This window comes from Geotrypetes seraphini, chromosome 4 (genome assembly GCF_902459505.1).
Source record: "Geotrypetes seraphini chromosome 4, aGeoSer1.1, whole genome shotgun sequence".
In the NCBI taxonomy this organism is placed as follows: domain Eukaryota; kingdom Metazoa; phylum Chordata; class Amphibia; order Gymnophiona; family Dermophiidae; genus Geotrypetes; species Geotrypetes seraphini.
In genome coordinates, this window is record NC_047087.1 from 74,071,761 (window position 1) to 74,093,799 (window position 22,039).

The following is a 22,039-nucleotide window of genomic DNA, read 5'->3' on the forward strand; positions in this document are numbered from 1 at the left end:
TCTGGATGGCAGGCCCGCCTCTTCACAATGGCGGGCCTTCCCCTTATCAGTGATCCTGGGATGCACCAGGGAGGGGCCTAAGGCCCTGATTGGCTCAAGTCCCTAAGGCACCCCCAAAGAAGGGGCCTTGGCCCAGGCCAATCAGAGCCTTAGGTCCCTTTCCCGGTGCATCCTGGGATACAATGGAAGTGGCCAATTGGAGTCCTAGGCCCCTCCCAGTGAAGCCCAGGATGGGAGGGTCCTTAGGTACCTGGGCCAATCAGGACCTTAGGCCTATCCCTGATACATCCCAGGATGCACTGGGAAGGTGAAGGCCTGCCAGTGTAAAGAGGCGGGTCAACCCCAGGGAGTAGGCATCCCTCTAGCAGATCTGGGTTGGGCTTAGGGATGCTGGGGGGGTTGGAGTATCAGTCATTGGGGGGTCATGGGTTTGGGGGTCCTGACAGCAGGAGGAAGTGGGCATCCCTCCTGCTGTGAGACTTCAACAGGGGGAGTTTGGAGGTTATAGCAGGAAGGAGTGGGCATCCCTTCTGTTGTGGGACTTTGAGGGGGGGTTTGGGGCTTCCAGCAGGAAGGAGTGGGCATCCCTCCTGCCGATATTAGGGGGTACCCTGTCGCAGCCACTCAATTGACCAAGGCAGGGGTATTTTCCCTCCAATCAGCTGAGCCAGAAGGACACGGCTTCAGGGAGCACTGCCAGCTCAGCTGATCGGGGAGAACTTCCCCTGCTGCGATCAGATTGTGGTTTCTGGCTTAGATAGGTGGCTGAAATGTAAGCCAGGGTTTTCCAGACTGATATTTCAGCCACCTATCTTAGCTGAATCAGACGCGATTCTGTAACTGGCACTGTCGAGTGGCCGCTTTTAAGACCCAAAAGTGACAGACTGGGTCAGGAACTGGTTGAGTGGGAGGTGACAGAGGGTGGTGGTCAATGGAGATTGCTCTGAGGAAAGAGATGTTACCAGTGGTGTGCCTCAAGGTTTGGTTCTTAGGCCTGTTCTTTTTAATATTTTTGTAAGCAATATTGCTGAAGGGCTAACTGATATGATTTGCCCCTTTGCGGATGATACCAAAATATGCAATAGATTAGGCATTCCTGATGGTGTGGAAAATATGAGGAAGGACCTAGTGAAGTTTGAAGAATGGTCCGAAATTTGGAAGCTAAGATTTAATGCTAAGAAATGCAAGGTCATCAATTTGGGCTGCAGAAACCTGAGGGAATTGTACAGTTTAGGGATGAAGAACTTCTGTGTACGAAAGAGAAGTGGGACTTGGATGTGTTAGTATGTGATGATCTTAAGGGATATTGAGGGATACGAGTGACATTGTATTCGCCAGGGTGTGCCTGGCTGAGCCTCCGCGTGTGCGGATCGCCTGACTAGATGGACCCCAGGTCTGATCCGGTGCAGGCATTTCTTATGTTCTTATGTTAAGGTGGTCAAACAGGTTGAAAATGCGATGGCAAAAGCTAGAAGGATGTTTGAGTGCATTGGGAGAGGAATGACGAGTAGGATAAAGGAGATATTTATGTCCCTATATAAGACTCCGGTGAGACCTCATTTACAATATTATGTACAATTCTGGAGACTGCACTATCAAAAAGATATAAACAGGATGAAGTCTGTCCAGAGGAAGGCATCTAAAATGGATCTCAGTATATATACTTTGTAGGAAAGGTGATAAGAGTGGTTATGTAGCTGGTTTTAAGAAAGGTTTGGACGATTTCCTGGTGGAAAAGTCCATAGTCTATTATTGAGAGAGACATGGCGGAAGTCACTGCTTGCCCTGGATTGATAACATGAAATGTTGCTACTTTTTGTTTTTTTTTTTGCCAGGTACTAGCAGGTAGTAGCCACCATGAGGACAGGCTACTGGGCTAGCTGAACCATTGGTCTGACCCAATAAGGCTATTCTTATGTTCTTAAGGTGGGAAAGGGGAGATATGATAGAGATGGTTAAATTCAAAAACAATGATAGAATGTTACCAGCCAGCGGTGGGATACCCATAGAAAAACTGCATTTGAAAAAAACAGTGGAGAAAAAGCCTCAAGAATTTATTTTATGAGACGGCAACCAACTCTGATTTTTTAGCCGCTCTTATATTATCACAGGCAATAAAAAAAACCCCACATACAAAAATGCAATTTTGACTGAAGATGTTTAAATACCTATATAGCCTAAATACACATGAGGCAAGTCTCTTTCAATTGATAGGAAACTCCAGAGTGAGAGGGCATAAAATGAAGTTAAAAGGTGATAGATTCAGGAGTAATCTAAGGAAACATTTTTTTTACAGAAAAGGTGGTAGATGTGTGGAATAGTCTCCTGGTAGAGGTAGTGGAGACAAACACTGTGTCTGAATTCAAGAAAGCATGTGGGATATTATAGGGAGAAAAGAAGATAGTGGATGCTTCGGATGCGCAGAATGGATGGACCATTTGTTTCTATCATTTTAGTTGTTCTTCTTTGAACCTTTTCTAATTCCGCTATATCTTTTTTGAGATTCAGCAACCAGAACTGAGCGCAATATTCAAGGTGAGGTCATCATACAATGGTAACTTTCCAGCTTGTCTTGGTCAAGATTGTTCTTCCTTAGCAAAAGGCACACTACTATCCTTTTGAATGCTGTTGGCAGTTGTCCAGTAGAAAGAAAGGTGTTCATGATGCCCCTTCTACAAGGACTCTGATTGCCTGCTGCAATGTTTATGATGGGCAGGGTTTGAGGGAGCAGATTGTTAGTCTAAGCCCTGTCAGAATTTTGTCAAAGATCTTCTCTATTCTTGGGTTAAAAGGGAAAGGGAATGGGATTTGATATACTGCCTTTCTGTGGTTATAATCACAACAGTTTACAAATTAAAAACAGGTACTTCTGTTGTACCTGGGGCAATGGAAGGTTACGTGACTTGCCCAGAATCACAAGGAGCTGTGGTGGAAATTGAACCCAGTTCCTCAGGCCACTGCACTAACCACTAGGGTATTCCACTCAGGATTGTGGGCTCCAGGTTAACTGACAGGAGAATGGTTGATGCTTCTTGTAAATCCTGGTGGACACTTAACTTTGTTGGCAATAAATTAGCAAAATTGCACTTACTTATACATATGCTGCATGTAAGCATTCCAGGGGGCACAGTTTGGGCGGAGCAAGGACAAAATTGCAATGTATATATGTATTTTATAAAATATGAATAGTCATTTAGGGCACACACATTTACACTTCATATGAAGCAGAAGTACATGTGTTTTGTCTTTTGTATACTATTGGGGCTGTTCCTGGGAGCCTATTTTATAAAGATAGGATACCTTTATTTGGATTTCTTACTCATGAACCCTGTTATAAAATCACATTCATAAGATAAGTTTATTTATTTAAAATATTTCTATCCCATGTATTACAGTTCAGTAATAAGCATAACATATGTAAATCACAGATCACTAAAATCATTCAAAGCAGCAAGGTATGTGCCAGCAGTGCAATTGCACAGGCCAGGGTGCAAGAGAGGTGGGAGGGCGTTAAAACTGGGCATAGGCTTCAGCTCAGAGTGCCTCGCTGCCTCCCTTCAGTCCTTTCCCCCCTAGCACACAGTGTAGAGTCTCAGGCTATCCCTTTCCTGCCCCCTCCCTCCCCAGGTACCTCTCTCTTTTCAAGACTTCCATTTGTGGAGGAGGGACTATGTTCTGTGGGCATGGCAATGCTCCATGGAGCCTCTAGGTAGTGCATTCCAGGCATTCCAGTCATGCACTTTCTCTTCCTGTTGTATAGTCAGGACCTGGTTATATCTGGATGTGATTGAGTGGGAGGCTCCACAAAGTGTTGCTGGGCATAGTCTTTTGTCTGCAGGTGAAGGGTTTGGAGAGGGGTGGATTTGGGGGGTAGGTAGAGGACGAATGAAGATGCTGCATTGGTGTTTGGGTAAGGCAGATAAACACTCTGTGCGGGAGGGGGGAGTGAGGGGTGCCATGTTGTGCAATTGCACAGGGCACAGTTATGACTTGCTACAGCCCTGAAAGCAGTCTATTTTTATTTCAGACATTGAAAAAAATTGTGAACTTTATATGAGAAACTGACAAATAGTTGTTATTTAGCAATATTTACATTCCACAAAGGCCTGCAAGTTTTCTATAACATTTATGAAAAAATAGGAATATATTTGCAAATTCCCAGCAACATTAGTTATTTCTTCCTTTTTCAGAGATGTCTATAATGCAAAAGGCAATTCTTAAATATCACAACCTGCGTGAATAGAAGTGGATGTTGCTCTGACAAACATGTCCAGGGATCTGAAGTTGAAGCGTCCAGGGTATGTCTGCCCCTTTAAGGGGCCTGGCTGAGTTCTCTGATGTTTTGCATTGTTCTGGGAATGTTGCCTGGGAAATGTCCAAAGATCATGGGGCCTGGATTCAGCTTCCCCTGTAACAGTTCCTCTGACTGTTTACAGACTGCCTTATTCTCTGTTCCCTTACTGCTCAAAGTAAACACAGACCTGTTGATTCAACTGGACTGAGTGAGAGGGACCCTGAGTCACATCCATAGAAAACTCAGGGAGATCAAGAGAGAGCTAAGCACAGTTGGGGGAAAGCTGTCTCTACAACGTGCCCCATTCTCTCTGCTGCTAGAATGAAGGTTTATTGGGCTGCATGCCTTTCTTGCCTCCTCATAGGGATTACCATCACAGAGGCTCAAAAATGTAAGTATTCTTTATAAGAGACCAGTTCTAAGGATTTTGACTTTTCCCATTTGCCCATTTGTTACTTGCTAGTGGAACAGGGTGAGGGCTTGTTTGCCATTATCCAAAATGTAAAGTGCAGTTGATGGAAACACCATATTAATTAGGCTGGTTCTGGTAGATATGATTGCTCTACAGGATAGGGGGATGCATGTGAAAGACAAGTCTATAACTTGGCATCTATCAGTGCACACGTATGTTATAGAACAGGGATCTCAAAGTCCCTCCTTGAGATCCGCAATCCAGTCGGGTTTTCAGGATTTCCCCAATGAATATGCATTGAAAGCAGTGCATGTACATAGATCTCATTCATATTCATTGTGGAAATCCTGAAAACCCGACGATTGCGGATCTCAAGGAGGGACTTTGAGACCCCTGTTATAGAATGATTGTACTTATGCACATCAGAGGCACCAGTATTTGGCAGTTATGCTCGCAAGTGCTAGGTGCTATTCTATAATGAACATGCCAAAGTTGCTTAGAATGTAACTGAAAGGGTAGTGTGCATGTGGGTAGTTCATGGGCATGTTGTCAAGCATAAATGTGCACAACCTATGGAATAGTGTTAGTTATGCGCATTGCATGGAACACTTAAGGCAAGCCAATTTATGCCAGCAATTGACTTGTAAACGGGCAAATGCAACTTTGCTCTAGTATTCTATAATGGCTTAGATGTGTGCTAAAGCCATGATAAAATTGGCAATAAGCATACTCCATTATGGCACCTACATCTAGTGTTGGTAAAAACAGTCTGGCGAGGAGATATTATAATAACATATTCAATTAAACTCTCATCTTCAGAGCTGCCAAGTTATACAGTTCTAGGAAGGAGATTTTAGACCAAGCCAGGATTTCTGATAACCCAATTGAGACTCATTTTGGGACCTGCAGTGCTGATGTCAATGGGTAGACTCAGGGACTACAAATCCCATGCTGCTTTGGGATTAAGTTCAAAACCAGGACCAGTCAAGAAGTCTTCCTCTTGGAATTGGCTCATTTATCATCCCTGCATCTTATATACAATAAATATTTGCAGAAAAGTATAAACAGTTTTTCATAAAAGTACAGGGTGGGGCAAAAAAAAGTAACCCCCTAGAATTTTTTTTGTCATTTTCTCAGCAATTACTTTGAATTTCAATGAGAATTGTTACATACTTATTTAGTCATCATACTTATGTATTGCTATGAAATAACAGTTAATTGAATTACGCTAGATTGAATGTTACTGGCATTTTAGTATTACTATCTAGTGATTTTTGCATGTTAAAAATGTTTGAGCTAAAACAATAAAATAACAATTCAAATAATACAATGAACAATGTCAGAATTTTGCAGTCATTGTGAATGCTCAAAGGGGGAAATTCTGTACAGGATGCCTGTTTCTGCAGCTGCCTAAGAAGTGGCTGAGAATCACACACCGGCATCCTATACAGAATCATGTCTGCCTTAAGGGACAGATGCCCAACCCCGCCTAACCACCCAGTTCTCTAACATGTCACAAGTGCTGGTTAGAGATTTGTGCCTGATCCCTTCCCATTAGCTGATTGCAGCCATGATCAGCTGAATGGCTGTGGCAAGGAGCCCCTGACCCCCCCCCCCCCTGCGAACTCATCCTGCAGGAGGGATGCCCAATTCCTCCTCCTGCCAACCCCAAACCCCCACCCGATACTGTCCACGGCAGGAGGGATGCCCAATCTCTCACGCCGCCACCCCTGAACCCCCTTCGAAGTCCCCTGGCAGAAGGGATGCCCACTCTCTCCTACCAGCAGCCCCCCCGTCCCCTCCTGCCCCCACCCCCATGCCTATGCCAGCAGTCCAGGGAGCTACCTCAGACTACCATGGTGAAAAGCAGTGTTTTTGGTGCCACTGGGAAGAGGTCTTCAGCTGAAGGATTTGGGATCCCCATAGCGCAGGTAATTTTTTAAAGTTGAGTAGGGGTGTGGTGGACAGAGGAGGGGGAACACTTAGTGCCCACCTACTTCTTGTCTAACTCCACCCTCTGTCAGAGGGTGGTGGTTAATGGTACCCTCTCTAAAACATCGGAGGTGACCAGTGGAGTGCCGCAGGGCTCGGTCCTGGGTCCACTCCTTTTCAACATATTCATAGGGGATCTGACTCAAGGGCTTCAAGGTAAAATAACACTATTCGCCGATGACGCCAAACTATGTAATATAGTAAGTGAATGCAGTTTACAGAATTATAAGGCGCAGGACCTGCTTACATTGGAAAGTTGGTCCTCAACCTGGCAGCTAGGCTTCAATGCTAAGAAATGTAAGGTCATGCACCTCGGAAGCGGAAATCCATGCAGGACGTACTTCTTGAACGGAGAAACTTTAACTAGGACTTCAGCAGAACGAGATTTAGGAGTAATCATCAGTGCAGACATGAAAACTGCCAATCAAGTGGAGAAGGCTTCATCTAAGGCAAGGCAGATATTGGGTTGTATCAATAGAAGTTTCGTCAGCCGAAAGCCTGAAGTCATAATGCCATTGTACAGGGCCATGGTGAGACCTCATCTGGAGTACTGTGTGCAATTCTGGAGGCCACATTACAGTAAAGATGTGCGCAGAATTGAATCGGTTCAACAGACGGCCACCAGGATGATCTCGGGGCTCAAGGGTCTCTCGTACGAAGAGAGACTGAACAAATTGCAGCTCTACACTCTTGAGGAACGTAGGGAGAGGGGAGACATGATCAAAACATTTAAGTACATCACGGGACGTGTCGAAGTGGAAGATGATATTTTCTTTCTCAAGGGACCCTCGGCCACAAGAGGGCACCCACTCAAACTCAGGGGCGGAAAATTTCATGGCGACACCAGAAAGTATTTCTTCATAGAGAGAGTGGTTGATCATTGGAACAAGATTCCAGTGCAGGTGATCGAGGCAGTCAGCGTGCCAGACTTTAAGAATAAATGGGATACCCATGTGGGATCCCTACGAGGGTCAAGATAAGGAAATTGGGTCATTAGGGCATAGACAGGGGGTGGGTAAGCAGAGTGGGCAGACTTGATGGGCTGTAGCCCTTTTCTGCCGTCATCTTCTATGTTTCTATGTTTCTATGGCTACATTCCTAGTCTCTGCACATACTGCCTTCTAGCACATATATTACAGCATCCTTTTCTTTAGCACTCTCCAGACAGATAGAGGTTAATCATTCAAGTGGGTATATATCTCATCATGACCAGCAGGTGGAGACTGAAACAAGACTGTGGAATAGATATCTTCCCTTAGTCCTATCAGTCTTCTTTCAGTCTCCAGAAGGTGTGAGTGAGTTGTACCATCTCCCTCGGTAGGACTGTTGGAATTTGTTTAGAGTTTCTAGTCCCCGTTTTTGGCTGGATTGAGCTTGGGTGGGCCCTGTTTGGGGGGTCCGTCCGACCTTGGGGGTGTCAAACCCGGCAGGTCTTGTGCTGGGTCCCTCCCCCATTTCTTCCACCTCCCCACATTTTTTTAGAGGAGCTTCAACAGTAAGCCTTGCCCCCTAATTCAAGCAAGATATATTGCTTTGAGAGCCTGTGAAGTCTGTTCTGTAAAAAAAAAAAATTTAAAAATCCTGAGATAGTGCCAGTTTGAAGGGCTGCTTTCTCTTTCCCTATGCTGTAAATTACTGTATTTTTTGAACAACCGGCACTTTTCTTCTAGCTAGGTCGCGTATGGAGCAATTGAGCACTTCTCAGGGGGAGAGGTGCACAATTTGGGCCGGTGCGGTTCTGGAGCTCCATCGGCAAAGGCTGCAGGCGTCCATGGCTCCCCAACCTTAGAGCCTCGCGAGTCGGCATGGTGCAGTGGGGAAGTCCGGTCTTCCCCCACTGCCCCCGGAGGGATCCCTCTCAGCTGATTTTTGTTAACAGCTGATGCCGGCTTGCCTGCTTTAGCTGCTGGGTTAGTTCAGGCTTCCCAGCCGCTATAGGCCCTGGAGGGGTTATTTTGGCGGGAACTTCACCATTTTCACAGACAGGCCCCTCCATTTTGTCTGCAACCTCAGGTGACCTTCCCCCAGTATTGGAAAAACAGGAGCAGGTTTCAGCTGGGTCCCCTGCTGTGGCAGGGAGTCCCATGGGACCCCTGGGGTTTTTTCCCCTGATTTACTTTTTTCTTTGGGCAGAGCCTATTTTCAGATGGTTGGGGGTCCCACGTGCGCCCAGAGAAGGTTCGGTGGGGGGGAAGTTCTCTCTGCACCCCCTGTGGCTTTGCCTCCCTCTTCTTCTTTGACATCCCTTCTTCCTCCTCCCTCGTCCAAGCGCCCATGGGTGCCTTGGGTTGCGGATTGGTGGTCAAAGGAGCATGTTGGCCTGGAAGAGGACCTGGACCCTTTTTAGGAATTCCAGAATCCTACCGAGGGGACGGCCGCTGGCGGCGGGGAGTTGGGTTTCCTGCCTTCTGGTGACGAGGCGTCCGTGATGCGCCTTTTTCAGAGGGAAGAGCTACCAGACCTGATTCAGCAGGTCTCATTGGTGCTGCGTTTTGCAGGAGCGCCACTGGAGACTCCACATGTGGGGGACCCTCTCTTAGGGGGATCCGTACTGTTTCCCGTTCTTTTCCTATGTATCAGGATATTCGGGATGTTGTACTGGCACAGTGGAATACGCTGGAGGCGCCGTTTCGGTTAGCGCTCGCCATAACTCATTTGTGTTCCATCCCAGAGGGGCCTAGGGCTACTTTAAAGTCACCAGTGGTGGACGCGGTGGTCTCAGCGATTTCTAAGCGGCATACCGTACCTGTTGAGAGCGGTTCTGCCTTACGGGACTCTGAGGAGGATAAGTTGGAGACCATTCTTAAGCAGAATTTTGATGTCTCTGCCTTGGGGGTCCAGGCGGCTATTTGTGGAGGGTTGGTGGCTCGCGCCGTGTTTCAGTGGGCCAAGTGTGTCCTGGTTCGTGAGTCTGATGACTGGTCCTTAGTGGATCAGGAGGTGGCAAAGATTGAAATGGCTGCCAAGGTTCCTCTCGGATGCTCTCTATGACTTGGTGCAGACGTCAGCTACGTCTATGGCTTTCGGAGTGGCCTCGCAACGTACCTTGTGGCTTTGCACTTGGTCGGTGGATGCCGCATCCATAACTAAGCTTACCAAATTTCCCTTTCGGGGGTCTTTTTTGTTTGGAGAGGACTTAGATAAGTTGGTTCAGACTCTGATGGACTCTAAGGTGCCCTGCCTGCCTGAAGACCATGCCCGCCTGGCCTCTCGGGGTGGCACTGCCCGCGAGCATCTGCGGGAGTTCCGCAAGTATTGCCCTGGGCATGGGGCTGCTACTTTCCAGACTTAAGGGCTTCCCAGGGTCTGTTTTATCAGCGCATGCAGTCCTTTCGGGGGGGCCTGTCAGGGGGCTGGGAATCCCTCCGCTGGTTCCCCCGCTGCCCATCATGCACAATGACTCATTGCCGGCGCCCCCTTTGGTTCCAGTGGGTGCCCGGCTGTGTGACATTTTGCCCAAGCGGGCCGAGATCATGTCCGATCAGTGGGTCCTGGAGGTGGTGCAGGACGGTTATGCTCTGGAGTTTGCCTGCTCTCTGCCAGATCATTTTTTTAGCCTCTCCGTGTCAGGTGGCATGGAAGACGCAGGCCTTTTTCCAGACCCTTCAGCGCTTGCTAGATTTCAAAGAAGTTGTTCCTGTGCCCCCTCAGGAGTGCGGCACTGGTAGGTACTCCATTTACTTTGTGGTGCCCAAGAAGGAGGGGACCTTTTGGCCCTTCCTAGATTTTAAAAGGGGTCAACAGGGCTCTCAGAATTCCCTCTTTTTGCATTGAAACACTGCAATTTGTCATTCTGGCGGTTCAGCTGGGGGAGTTCCTGACTTTTCTCGATCTGACAGAGACCTCCTTGCATGTTCCCATTCGGGCCTCCCATCAGCGCTTCTTTCACTTTGCGATCTTGGGTCAGCACTATCAGTTCTGTGCGCTTCCCTTTGGTTTGGCCACGTCTCCATGGACGTTCACCAAGGTTATGGTAGTTGTCGCGGCAGCTGTGCGATCAGAGGGCATTCTGGTGCATCCCTACCTGGACGACTGGTTGATTTGGGTGCAGTCGTTGCAGGAGAGCACACGGGTTATGGCTCAGGTGGTGGAGTTTCTCCAGTCACTGGGCTGGGTGATCAACCTTTCCAAGAGTTGGTTGGTCCCATCTCAGTGTCTGGAGTACCTTGGGGTTCTGTTCGACACCTCCTTGGGGCCCGGGTAAGCAAATTGCAATCTCAGATTTTGCCTCCTTATGGTATCCCAGTGTCCTCGGGCGCAGGATTTCCTCCAAGTCTTGAGGTCGATGGCGGCTTCCCTATATGCAGTGAGGGGGGCACGGACCCACATGTGTCCTCTTCAGTTTGCTCTGCTCTGGAGGTGGTTGCCCCAGAGGCACAATTTGGATCTCCTTGTTCCTCTGCGAGGCTTGGCGTGCTGCAGTCTTCATTGGTGGCTCCAGACCTCTCATCTTGTTCAGGGGACGAGTCTGGATCACCACAGTGGGCAGTGCTTCTCAAGGATGCCAGTCTCCTCAGTTGGGGAGGCTCAGTGTATAGGTCACTCAGCTCACGGCACCTGGTCCACAGAGGAGGAGTCCTGGTCGATCAATGTGTTGGAGACCAGAGCCGTCCATCTGGCGCTGTTAGCCTTCCGCTCCTTCTTGTCGAGCAAGGCAGTCAGAGTTCTGTCGGACAATGCCACGGCAGTGACTTATGTCAATCGTCAGGGAGGCTCCAAGAGCACTCAGATAGCGCAGGAGACGGCTCTGCTCATGGTCTGGGCAGAGTCCCACCTTCAGGACATCTCGGCCTCACACATAACCGGAGTGGAGAATGTTCAGGCGAACTTCCTCAGTCGTCACGTGCTAGATCCTAGAGAGTGGTGTCTCAGCCCTGTGGCCTTTCAGTTGATAGTGCAGTCTTGGGGTCAGCCCCTGATCGACTTGATTGACCTGTCTACGCCAAAATGCCCCACTTCTTCAGTCGTCGCAGAGACTGTGTGGCCGAGGGCCTGGATGCTGTGGTTCAACCTTGGCCAATGGAGGGGCTGTTGTATGTGTTCCTTCTGTGGCCATTAGTAGGCAGAGTCCGCATCATTCGCCATCGGGTCTCGTGGTTCTGGTGGTTTCGGATTGGCCTTGATGTCCATGATATGCGGATCTGGTGAGGCCTCTGGAGGTGGATCCTCTTCCTTTGCTTCTCTTGGACGACCTTCTGGCGCGGAGTCCCATTCCAATGTTTGTTCCAGGTCCCTTCTGTCTTACAGCTTGGCTCTTGAGAAGGGTCGCCTAGGTAAGAAGATGTATTTGGATAAAGGGATCTCGACTCTCTTGGGGCCCCGGAGGCTTTCCATCTCTCGGGCTTATGTGAGGGTTTGGCATCTCTTTGAGGAGTGGTGTGCAGCGCGTGGAGTGGTCTCTTTTCGTGCTTTCCTGCCTAACATCTTAGAGTTTTTGCAGCATGGCCTGGATAGGGGACTGGCTTGGTCTTCTTTCGTGGGTTGTTGAAAGATCAGCGTTTGACTGCTATTCCTGATGTGATTCGCTTCTTGCGGGCGGCCAATTTACTCAAGCCTCCTGTACGACCCTCTGTTCCATCTTGGGATCTGAATCTGGTTCTGTCAGTGCTAGTGCGCCCTCCTTTTGCACCGTTGGGCGACTATTCTTTGAAGGACCTTTCTCTTAAAGCGGTCTTCTTGGTGGCCATTACTTCAGCTAGAAGGGTTTTTGAGCTACAGGCTTTCTCTTGTAGGGCTCCCTTTTTGGAGTTTTCTAGGGACCGGATTGTCTTGAGGCCTGTTCCTTCCATTCTGCCAAAGTTATTTTCTCCTTTTCATGTCAATCAGGCAGAGATCCTCCCGGTGTTGGGTAGTCGGGAGGGATCTTCTGAGCAGAAGCAGTTGCGCAAGTTGTATGTTGGTCGGGTTCTTCACTCTTATGTGCAGAGGATCCAGGAGATCCAGAAATCAGATCAACTCTTTGTCCTTCTAACAGGTCCTTGTAAGGGGGTTGGCGCTTCTAAGGCTACTATTGTGCGCTGGATCAAGGAGACTGTTGCTTCCGTTTATCATCTGAGGAAGAAGCCTATTCCAGTATTTCTCCAAGCTCATTCCACTAGGGTTCAGGCAGCTTCTTGAGCTGAGTCTTCGCTTGTATCTCCAGTGGGCATTTGTAAGGCTGCGGTTTGGTCTTCCTTGCATTCATTTGTCAGACATTACCGGGTAGACGTGCAGGCGCGACAGGATGCAGTGTTTGGTAAGCGTGTTCTGGTGTTGGCCCATCAGGGGTCCTACCCATGATAGGGACTGCTTTGGTACGTCCCACTTGTAAGATTAACCTCTACCAGTGTGGAGAGTGCTAAAGAAGGAGAAATTAGATTCTTATGTGCTAATTTACTTTCTTTTAGCTTCTCCAGACCGGTAGAGGTCCCCACCCTGTCTATTGCCGTGTTGTTGTGACTGTTGTGCGGGCAGTTTTTTTGGTTTTTTTTTGCTGCAGTTTCTAGTATTTTTCTAGGACCGGGGAGAATTGAAGAACAGCAGCCATGGCTCAGCTGGCTTAGCTGGCGAGCTGTGGGGACATTTTCTTTCTGGTATCTCTGCTCTGCATTTTCCAACAGCATTTAGGTATGTTAGTTATTACTCCTGTTCGGAGTATTGTTTATTTCTGTTTCCAGTTCTTAGTTCTTCTTGGCTATTCGGCAGACTGATAGGAATAGGGGAAGGTATCTCTTATGTATTATTCCACAGTTTTGTTTCAGTCTCCACCTGCTGGTCATGATGAGATATATACCCACTTGTAAGATTAACCTCTACTGGTCTGGAGAAGCTAAAAGAAAGTTGATTAGCAGGTAAGAACCGAATTTCTCCTTCCTCTTCTTGGCCCCATAGTCTGTTCAAAGATGAGACCGGAAGATGTAATCAAATTCTGTCATTATTAGAGAGAGGAAACAGTTTTGATACTTTGTGCTCCTCTCTGTAGTTGCTAACATTGATCTTATAGGGCCAGATGTAATAACTTTTCATTAGCATGACACCTGAATACAGCTGCTGAGGCTGCTGGGAATCATGGGTTATCTCTGAGCATGTTTCAGCTATAAGTTAAGAAGTTCTGTAGCCATCTCTTTAGTGCATATGAAAATTATGAGTATACTGTACTGTCTTGGTTGGGTGTTAGAACCTGGAAGTAATCTGAATTAGAAGTGCATATGCTGTGTGAAAGGAATTCAGTGCAGAAAACTTATATGCTGTATCTCTGTAAAGTTTTGCCTCGGCAGTATGCATCCCAGTTCCTTCTCAGGAAACGTCGTGCAAATACATTGTTTGAAGAAACCAAACCAGGAAATCTGGAAAGGGAGTGTATTGAAGAACTGTGTAACAAAGAAGAGGCCAGGGAAATCTTTGAAAATAATTCTGAAACGGTAAGCAGATGGAAGTTCATTTTTGCACTAGACCCTAATCACACTTGTGCTTGAGTCCTTTTATTAGTTTCCTAGTGAATATGATGATACTGTCTTTCTTGGTAAACAAATCCAAGCGGACTAAGGGGTCTAAAATAGTGGCTCCAAACTGTTGAGAATGGCAGATTTTTCATGCCATGGGTCCACAAGCAGTCTTCAAAAGTTACCGTATGTGTTTGAATTTCTATAACTTTTTAATTTGTTCATATAAAAGGATGGGGTATGGACTATTCTATTATAAATTATTTGCTCTAACAAAATTAATTGAAACCTCATTTTTTGGTTCTGGTGACTTTAATGACATTTACCCAGAGATGGTCATATTTAGAGAAAGGTTACAAAGGGAGAAAAAAAAAAAAAAAGGGGAAAGGGAACTCAAAGAGGAAGGCAAGTGATATCTTTAGCAGTAGACACTGGGAACATGTTATCTACCAAAGTTGCTGTAGTTAGGCAAGCCCATTTATGCCCGCTATTGACATGACTTAAATGGGCATTCCATTGCCAACTTACTTTTGTATTCTGTAATTGAATTGTATCACCTAGATGCCATTATAGCTTTCAACATGCAGTAGTATCAAGGTGCCTAGATTGTGGTTCTCAGTTATAGAATGATCCACTAGTTCTGAGTATAACTGTTTTACATATACAAATAGAATAAAAATATTCCCCACACTTATTTTACAGGTAGTCGTAGTAATAATAACTCTGGTGAACTTTATTCCTTGGAAAAATGTTTTATGCAGAGGGTCCTTTTACAGTTGTTCTGTAAAAGGGAAGATGGAACTTCTATCTACGTGGGTGCAGTCTATAGACCTCCGACTCAATCGCAGCAAATTGATAAGGATCTGATTGTGGATATCCAAAAGTTTGGAAAGAAAGAGGAGGTTCTGCTGTTGGGAGATTTCAACCTGCCGGATGCGGACTAGAATGTTCCATCTGCGGAATCGGAAAGAAATAGGGAGATTGTGGATGCCTTTCAAGAGGCTCTGCTCAGACAAATGGTGACGGAACCCACAAGGGAAAAAGCGATATTGGATCTGGTCCTCACAAATGGAGAGAGTATCTCTAATATTCGAGTGGGTGCTTACCTGGGTAGTAGTGATTATCAAACGGTTTGATTTGATATAACGGCTAAAGTGGAGAGCGGCCGCACGATACTTAAAGTCCTAGATTTCAAACGTACGGACTTTAATGCTATGGGAGAGTACCTGAAGAAAGAGCTGTTAGGATGGGAGGACATAAGAGAAGTGGAAAGACAGTGGTCTAAGCTGAAAGGAGCGATAAAAATGGCTACGGACCTTTATGTGAAGAAAATCTATAAAAACAAGAGAAAAAGGAAGCCGATATGGTTCTCCAACCTAGTGGCTGAGAAAACAAAGGCGAAAGAGTTGGCGTTCATGAAATATAAAAAAAACCAAGAAGAGGAGAGCAGAAAGGACTACAGGGTGAAACTGAAAGAAGCCAAGAGAGAGATACGTTTGGCGAAGGCACAGGCGGAAGAACAAATGGCTAAAAATGTAAAAAAGGGAGATAAAAATTTTTTCAGATATATTAGTGAAAGGAGGAAGATAAAAAATGGAATTGCTAGGCTAAAAGATGCTGGGAACAAATATGTGGAGAGTGATGAGGAGAAAGCAAATGTGCTAAACAAATACTTCTGTTCTGTGTTCACAGAAGAAAATCCTGGAGAAGGACCGAAATTGTCTGGCAAAGTTACACGAGAAAATGGAGTAGATTCTGCGCCGTTCACGGAGGAGGGTGTTTATGAGCAACTTGAAAAACTGAAGGTGGACAAAGCGATGGGACCAGACGGGATCCATCCCAGGATACTAAGGGAGCTCAGAGAGGTTCTGGCGAGTCCTATTAAAGACTTGTTCAACAAATCTCTGGAGACGGGAGTGATTCCTGGGGATTGTAGGAGAATGGATGTGATCCCTATTCATAAAAGTGGTCACAGGAATGAAGCAGGAAACTACAGGCCGGTGAGCCTCACTTCAGTTATTGGAAAAATAATGGAAGTGTTGCTGAAAGAAAGGATAGTGTACTTCCTTGAATCTAATGGGTTACAGGATCCGAGGCAACATGGCTTTACAAAAGGTAAATCGTGCCAAACGAACCTGATTGAATTTTTTGATTGGGTGACCAGAGAGCTGGATCGAGGACATATGCTAGATGTAATTTACTTGGATTTCAGCAAAGCCTTTGATACAGTTCCTCATAGGAGGCTGTTGAACAAACTTGAAGGGCTGAAGTTAGAACCCAAAGTGGTGAACTGGGTCAGAAACTGGCTGTCGGACAGACGCCAGAGGGTGGTGGTTAATGGAAGTCGCTCGAAGGAAGGAAAGGTGACTAGTGGAGTCCCTCAGGGTTCGGTGCTGGGGGCCAATCCTGTTCAATATGTATGTGAGTGACATTGCTGAAGGGTTAGAAGGAAAAGTGTGCCTTTTTGCAGATGATACCAAGATTTGTAACAGAGTAAACACCGAAGAGGGAGTGGAAAATATGAAAAAGGATCTGCAAAAGTTAGAGGAATGGTCTAATGCCTGGCAACTAAAATTCAATGCAAAGAAATGCAGAGTAATGCATTTGGGGATTAATAATAGGAAGGAACCGTATATGCTGGGAGGAGAGAAGCTGATATGCACGGACGGGGAGAGGGACCTTGGGGTGATAGTGTCCGAAGATCTAAAGGCGAAAAAACAGTGTGACAAGGCAGTGGCTGCTGCCAGAAGGATGCTGGGCTGTATAAAGAGAGGCGTGGTCAGTAGAAGGAAGAAGGTTTTGATGCCCCTGTACAGGTCATTGGTGAGGCCCCACTTGGAGTATTGTGTTCAGTTTTGGAGACCGTATCTGGCGAAAGATGTAAGAAGACTTGAGGTGGTCCAGAGGAGGGCGACGAAAATGATAGGAGGCTTGCGCCAGAAGACGTATAAGGAGAGACTGGAAGCCCTGAATATGTATACCCTAGAGGAAAGGAGATAGGGGAGATATGATTCAGACGTTCAAATACTTGAAGGGTATTAACGTAGAACAAAATCTTTTCCAGAGAAAGGAAAATGGTAAAACCAGAGGACATAATTTGAGGTTGAGGGGTGGTAGATTCAGGGGCAATGTTAGGAAATTCTACTTTATGGAGAGGGTAGTGGATGCCTGGAATGCGCTCCCGAGAGAGGTGGTGGAGTGTAAAACTGTGCCTGAGTTCAAAGAAGCATGGGATGAACACAGAGGATCTAGAATCGGAAAATAATATTAAATATTGAACTAGGCCAGTACTGGGCAGACTTGCATGGTCTGTGTCTGTGTATGGCCGTTTGGTGGAGGATGGGCAAGGGAGGGCTTCAATGGCTGGGAGGTTGTAGATGGGCTGGAGTAAGTCTTAACAGAGATTTTGGCAGTTGGAACCCAAGCACAGTACTGGGTAAAGCTTTGGATTCTTGCCCAGAAATAGCTAAGAAGAAAAATAAAAAAAAAAAAAAAAAATAAAATAAAATAAAAAATTTAAATTGAATCAGGTTGGGCAGACTGGATGGACCATTCGGGTCTTTATCTGCCGTCATCTACTATTTTACTATGTTACTATGTTCTCTATCCGGACCCTGTTTCCAGAGAGGCCTAGTAAGAAGTTGATGTTTCCTAGTGAACTGGGCTCTTTGGACCTGATTCTATAAATGGTGCCTAGGTTAGGCGCCCTAATCATGGATGCCTAGCAACGTCCAGCAAAAATTTGTAGGCAGCTAAATTGATTTTGAATAGGTTAAACGGTGTGGTAATTGACCATGCCATTAAAAGACCGTGCGGATATCCGTGTGGCACCTAGTGAGGCACCCTCCAATGCCTAGCAACACATATCTGAAAAGTAGGTGTGGTTAGTGGCAGAAAATAAACGTAAATTTAGGTATTGCTAGGCATGTGAGTTAGGCGCCGGTAAATTAGGCCAGATAAAAACTGGCCTAATATACCAGCACCTACCTCTACGATGCCTAAGGATGCCACTAGGCAACCACCACTAGGAATGATTCTATAAAGGATGCCTAGCAGTTGATTGACAACAGTGATGATTGGCGCCTAGAAGTTAGGCATGCTTTATAGAATCAGGCTCTTTGAGCTTTAAGTATACAGTCTTGGTGGCTGATTCCTTCTCCAACGGGAATCACCACTGGGGTTTTCTGTCCTGATGATTCTCCTAGATAGATGGTTACCACTGCTTCTCTAGTTGTTTCTCCTGTAAAGGCAGTGCTGGTGATCTGGTCCTGTTCCAGATCAACCTGGAATTAGTGCAGCAACTGGTATGTTCTGTTACTATTTCCTCATACTTTCCTTCCCTTGTACAGTGGCTGTGCTAATCAGTCACACACTCCCCCTTTTCTTAATGGTGCAGTGGCCAGGAGAGCAAATAGCCAAAAATAAGGCCATGAGCTAGAATTTTATGGTTCCTCAATTGTCCCTCCACAGCGATGACTCTTCCTACGATGGTTACTACAGAATCTATATGCCGATGTATTTATATGAATTAGTTATTTGTATAAAGCATGCCTGCTACCAATTAAATACACAGATTTTATAGAATCTACTGAAATTCGTCACTCTCCCTATAATTTAAAACCTTTCATAGAACACCGTAAGCCCAGCTGTTTTGGACCTATACATCCTGGTCATATAGCAGTGATAAAACCTTCAGTTGTGCAGCCCCCAGAGTAGCTCAAGGCCCTACTCTCTCTTCCCCCAAACCTGCAGAATAATCTAGCATCTGCTGCATGTCAGGGGTAGGGTAGGAGAGGGAAGGCATCTTCCTCTTCTCTTTCCCTCCCTACCCCCTAGGTGGCCAGCATCTCTTCTTCTCCTCCCTACTGCTCAGGTGGCTAGCATCTTCCCTTCCAACCCCATCCCATGTGGCCAATATCTCTTCCCTTTCCTACTCTCTCAGGTGGTCAACTTGTCCCTTTCCCCTCCTTAGTTTTCCAGTTGACCAGAATTTCTTCTTCCTTAGGTGGATGGCCTCTCATCTCCCTTTCCCTACCTCCACTGTATTTGGAATCTCCCATTCCTTCTCTTCGCCCCTGCTGGGCCTGTCACTGCCAGCGCCCTATCTCCTCTCAGTGTCAAATATTCAAGAAGACTGAGTACTGCCTGGGGCCTTTAAGCACAACTATCACATTTCACCTGACTGGAAGTTGCTTCAGAGAGAGGGTGAGCAAGATGCAGCAGCACTTGAGAGTGGACCTGGGCTTAAAGGTGTTATGGAACTTTCTGATCTCTTGCGGGAGGAGGTAAGGTGGCTGCAGAATCGTCAGAGGTGGAAGGGAGATGCTGGACATAGGGTGGGGGTAGGCTCTTTTCAGTGCCTGAGCTGCAAAACAAACTTCCCCACTTCCAATTCTGCCTCATTAGGCAGAAGTCTAGTTCACCTTGTGATGGAGCCTTCTATGTTTCTATAAATACAGATAGGTCTAGAAGAATAACATTTGTTTATATCATATTCTTTTCTATATATTTTGTATCCTTTTATTAAAATGAGCCAAATGATTTTTCTCTTTCCTTTTCTAGGAATATTTCTACCCCAAATATCTGGGTAAGTTTAGAAGATTGGAGCCAAAAAACTAAAGCTTTTCTTCCATTTGTGCCTATGGAAAAGAGCTTAGTACATAGTGCTTCTGGGTGAGGCAGTCCTGTCTCAAAATATCACTTGCTGTCCTGTGCCAACTGAAGTGCTAAGAAATTCAGCCCAGTTCTTATGGTCAGGTCTGTTTCAAAAAAAGTTTTCTACTTTACCTATGGAGTCAATAACTATATAGATTGTTTGTATTTTTATATTTCTCTTTTCGAAACTCTATTCTTGTTTTGATGTCTGTTAACCGGCATTTAGAGGTGCATATTGCATGGCCATCCAAATCCCAGTTCTAGAAAGCCAAAATATGGACATCCAACTCTGATCACAGAATGGGAAGAAATGTTCTTATCTAAAAAGATAGATGTTCCTATTTAGGCCTAGTGCGTGGCATCTCCAGGTTACAGAAAGCTGCTCTGATTGAGCAACTGTTCACTGGAGGGATTAAGGCACAGCACTTCCTTAAACCCACAATAGTTGTTATTTACCTTCTTCTTCCCCAAATGTGAAACCAGCAAAGGAAGTCAGGCTGTATGACAGCTTCAAGTACTATGGACATTCTCAACAAAGCACAAAGTGTAACCAGAACTTGGAGCCAGGGAATAAAATTGCAATGTTTTATTGAAAATTATAACAAAATGCACACTAGAACCTTGGCCTAAACCTTGACCCTACATGGGCCGTGTAGGCTAGCTGGGACTAATCAGAACAGAGTACCCAAAGAAAAGGGGTGTGTCTCTGAACCTAGAGAGACAACCACAAACCTTTAGAGCTTCCCAGGTCTCTGAAGAAGACATATCTCACCAGCTAAGGGCAAGAAAGCAACAGGCACCATACTTTCAGGCCGAACAGTTACATTTGCTTATGTCGGCTCTCATTTGCTTGCGGGTTTTTTTTAACAACGATTTGCCTGAGCTTTCTATTTGCACCTCCATCCAAAACCCTCACAGAACCTCAACCGCATCAACATGGACACAGGATCCCTGGGAAGGCAATCTCTGCCGAAACACAGCCTTTGTAGGGTCAAGGTTTAGGCCAAAGTTCAAGTGTGAGTTTTGCTATAATTTTCAACAATGCATTGCAATTTTATTCCCTGCCTCCAAGTTCTGGTTCCACTTTGTGCATTTTTTTGGATATTTCTTTTGTGTTGTGGAACCTCAGTCCTTTGTCTCTGACTTGGGGCCCACTGCCTCTGGCTGTGTGCCTATTCAGCGGCAATTGTGGATTGTGCATTCTTAACAAAGCAGCATGCAGATCTGAGGTGTAGCCTAATGGCTAGTGGAGTAGACTGAGAACCAAGGGATCCAAGTTCAAATCCCACTTCAACTTTTTATTTTAATTTGTTTTTTAGTTGTGAGCTCTCTGGGGTCAGAAAAATACCTATTTGAATGTACACCACTTCAATAGCTTTCAGGTACAGCAATTATTTTTGTCCCTGGAGGGCTCACAATTAAAAAAAAATACATATACATAAACAAAAAAGAGATGAATTGGGTCTCCTGGTTCTTAATCCACTGCTCTACCCAATATACTACCTCTCTTCTCTGTTTGGATGTCTGTGTGATCATTTTATAAGATGGATGTTCCTATACTAACAGACAGATGTCCATGTCCCTTATTTGCCCCCATTCGAAATTGGACATTTGTTTGTAAACTTTTTTTTTTTTTTTTCAAATTCTTTATTCATTTTTCCATTTTACATCAAGAATACAATATTACATCATTTAAACCTTGTAAACATTACTTGTATTTCTTTTAACATCATCTTAAAAACATACATTTATACCCTCCCTTGCCACCCTTCCCACAAATATTTTCCAGCACATGGACATCCATCTCAATATATTTGAGATGGATGTCCATTTATGACATTCTGTGTATGAATTGCTACTATACACTTCTGAGCCCCAAATTAAATGTGCAAAAAATAGTTTATGATTGATGGTTTATTAGACATAATATTCCACCCCTCCTGAGAACATAGCAGGGTGGTTTACAAATTAAGAGACTATTTTATTCAATATTTTGTACACTTCATGTAAAATTTGAAATTGAATAAAAATTATTATAACAGAGACTATTTTGCAACACCACGTTAGAAAATGCGCTTAGCACATTTTAACACAGGACTTTACATGCACTCATCCCATTTTTATTGCAGCAATTTTGTAGGCATGTTTCAGTTTTTATTTGTCAAGTTATGTGTTAATGTTTGCATTAACTTTTTTCAAATAATGCAAACTAACGTGGGAGTTTTTAAGCCTGGATTCTCTAGAGCAGGGGTGCCCAATACGTCG

The 22,039-nt window shown here is 45.4% G+C and overlaps 1 protein-coding gene across 5 annotated transcripts in view; it reads left to right on the forward strand.

Annotated features, from left to right (window-relative positions):
• Positions 1-3,694: 3,694 nt before the first annotated feature.
• PROS1 (protein S) overlaps positions 3,695-22,039 on the forward strand; it is a 99,262-nt gene continuing 80,917 nt past the window's right edge. Inside the window, exons 1-4 of one of the 5 annotated variants that reach the window (XM_033940508.1) lie at positions 3,695-3,709; positions 4,191-4,298; positions 13,941-14,098; positions 19,682-19,706. Coding sequence is in view for 1 of the 5 variants with exons in the window: in XM_033940505.1 (XP_033796396.1) it covers positions 4,616-4,685; positions 13,941-14,098; positions 19,682-19,706 (253 nt within the window). In the remaining 4 variants the exon portion in view is untranslated. Of the gene's footprint in view, positions 3,710-3,730; positions 3,839-3,892; positions 3,911-4,190; positions 4,299-4,352; positions 4,686-13,940; positions 14,099-19,681; positions 19,707-19,733; positions 19,877-22,039 lie in introns of those variants that run through there. The other 4 variants (XM_033940506.1, XM_033940507.1, XM_033940505.1 and 1 more) reach the window with 4 other exon arrangements.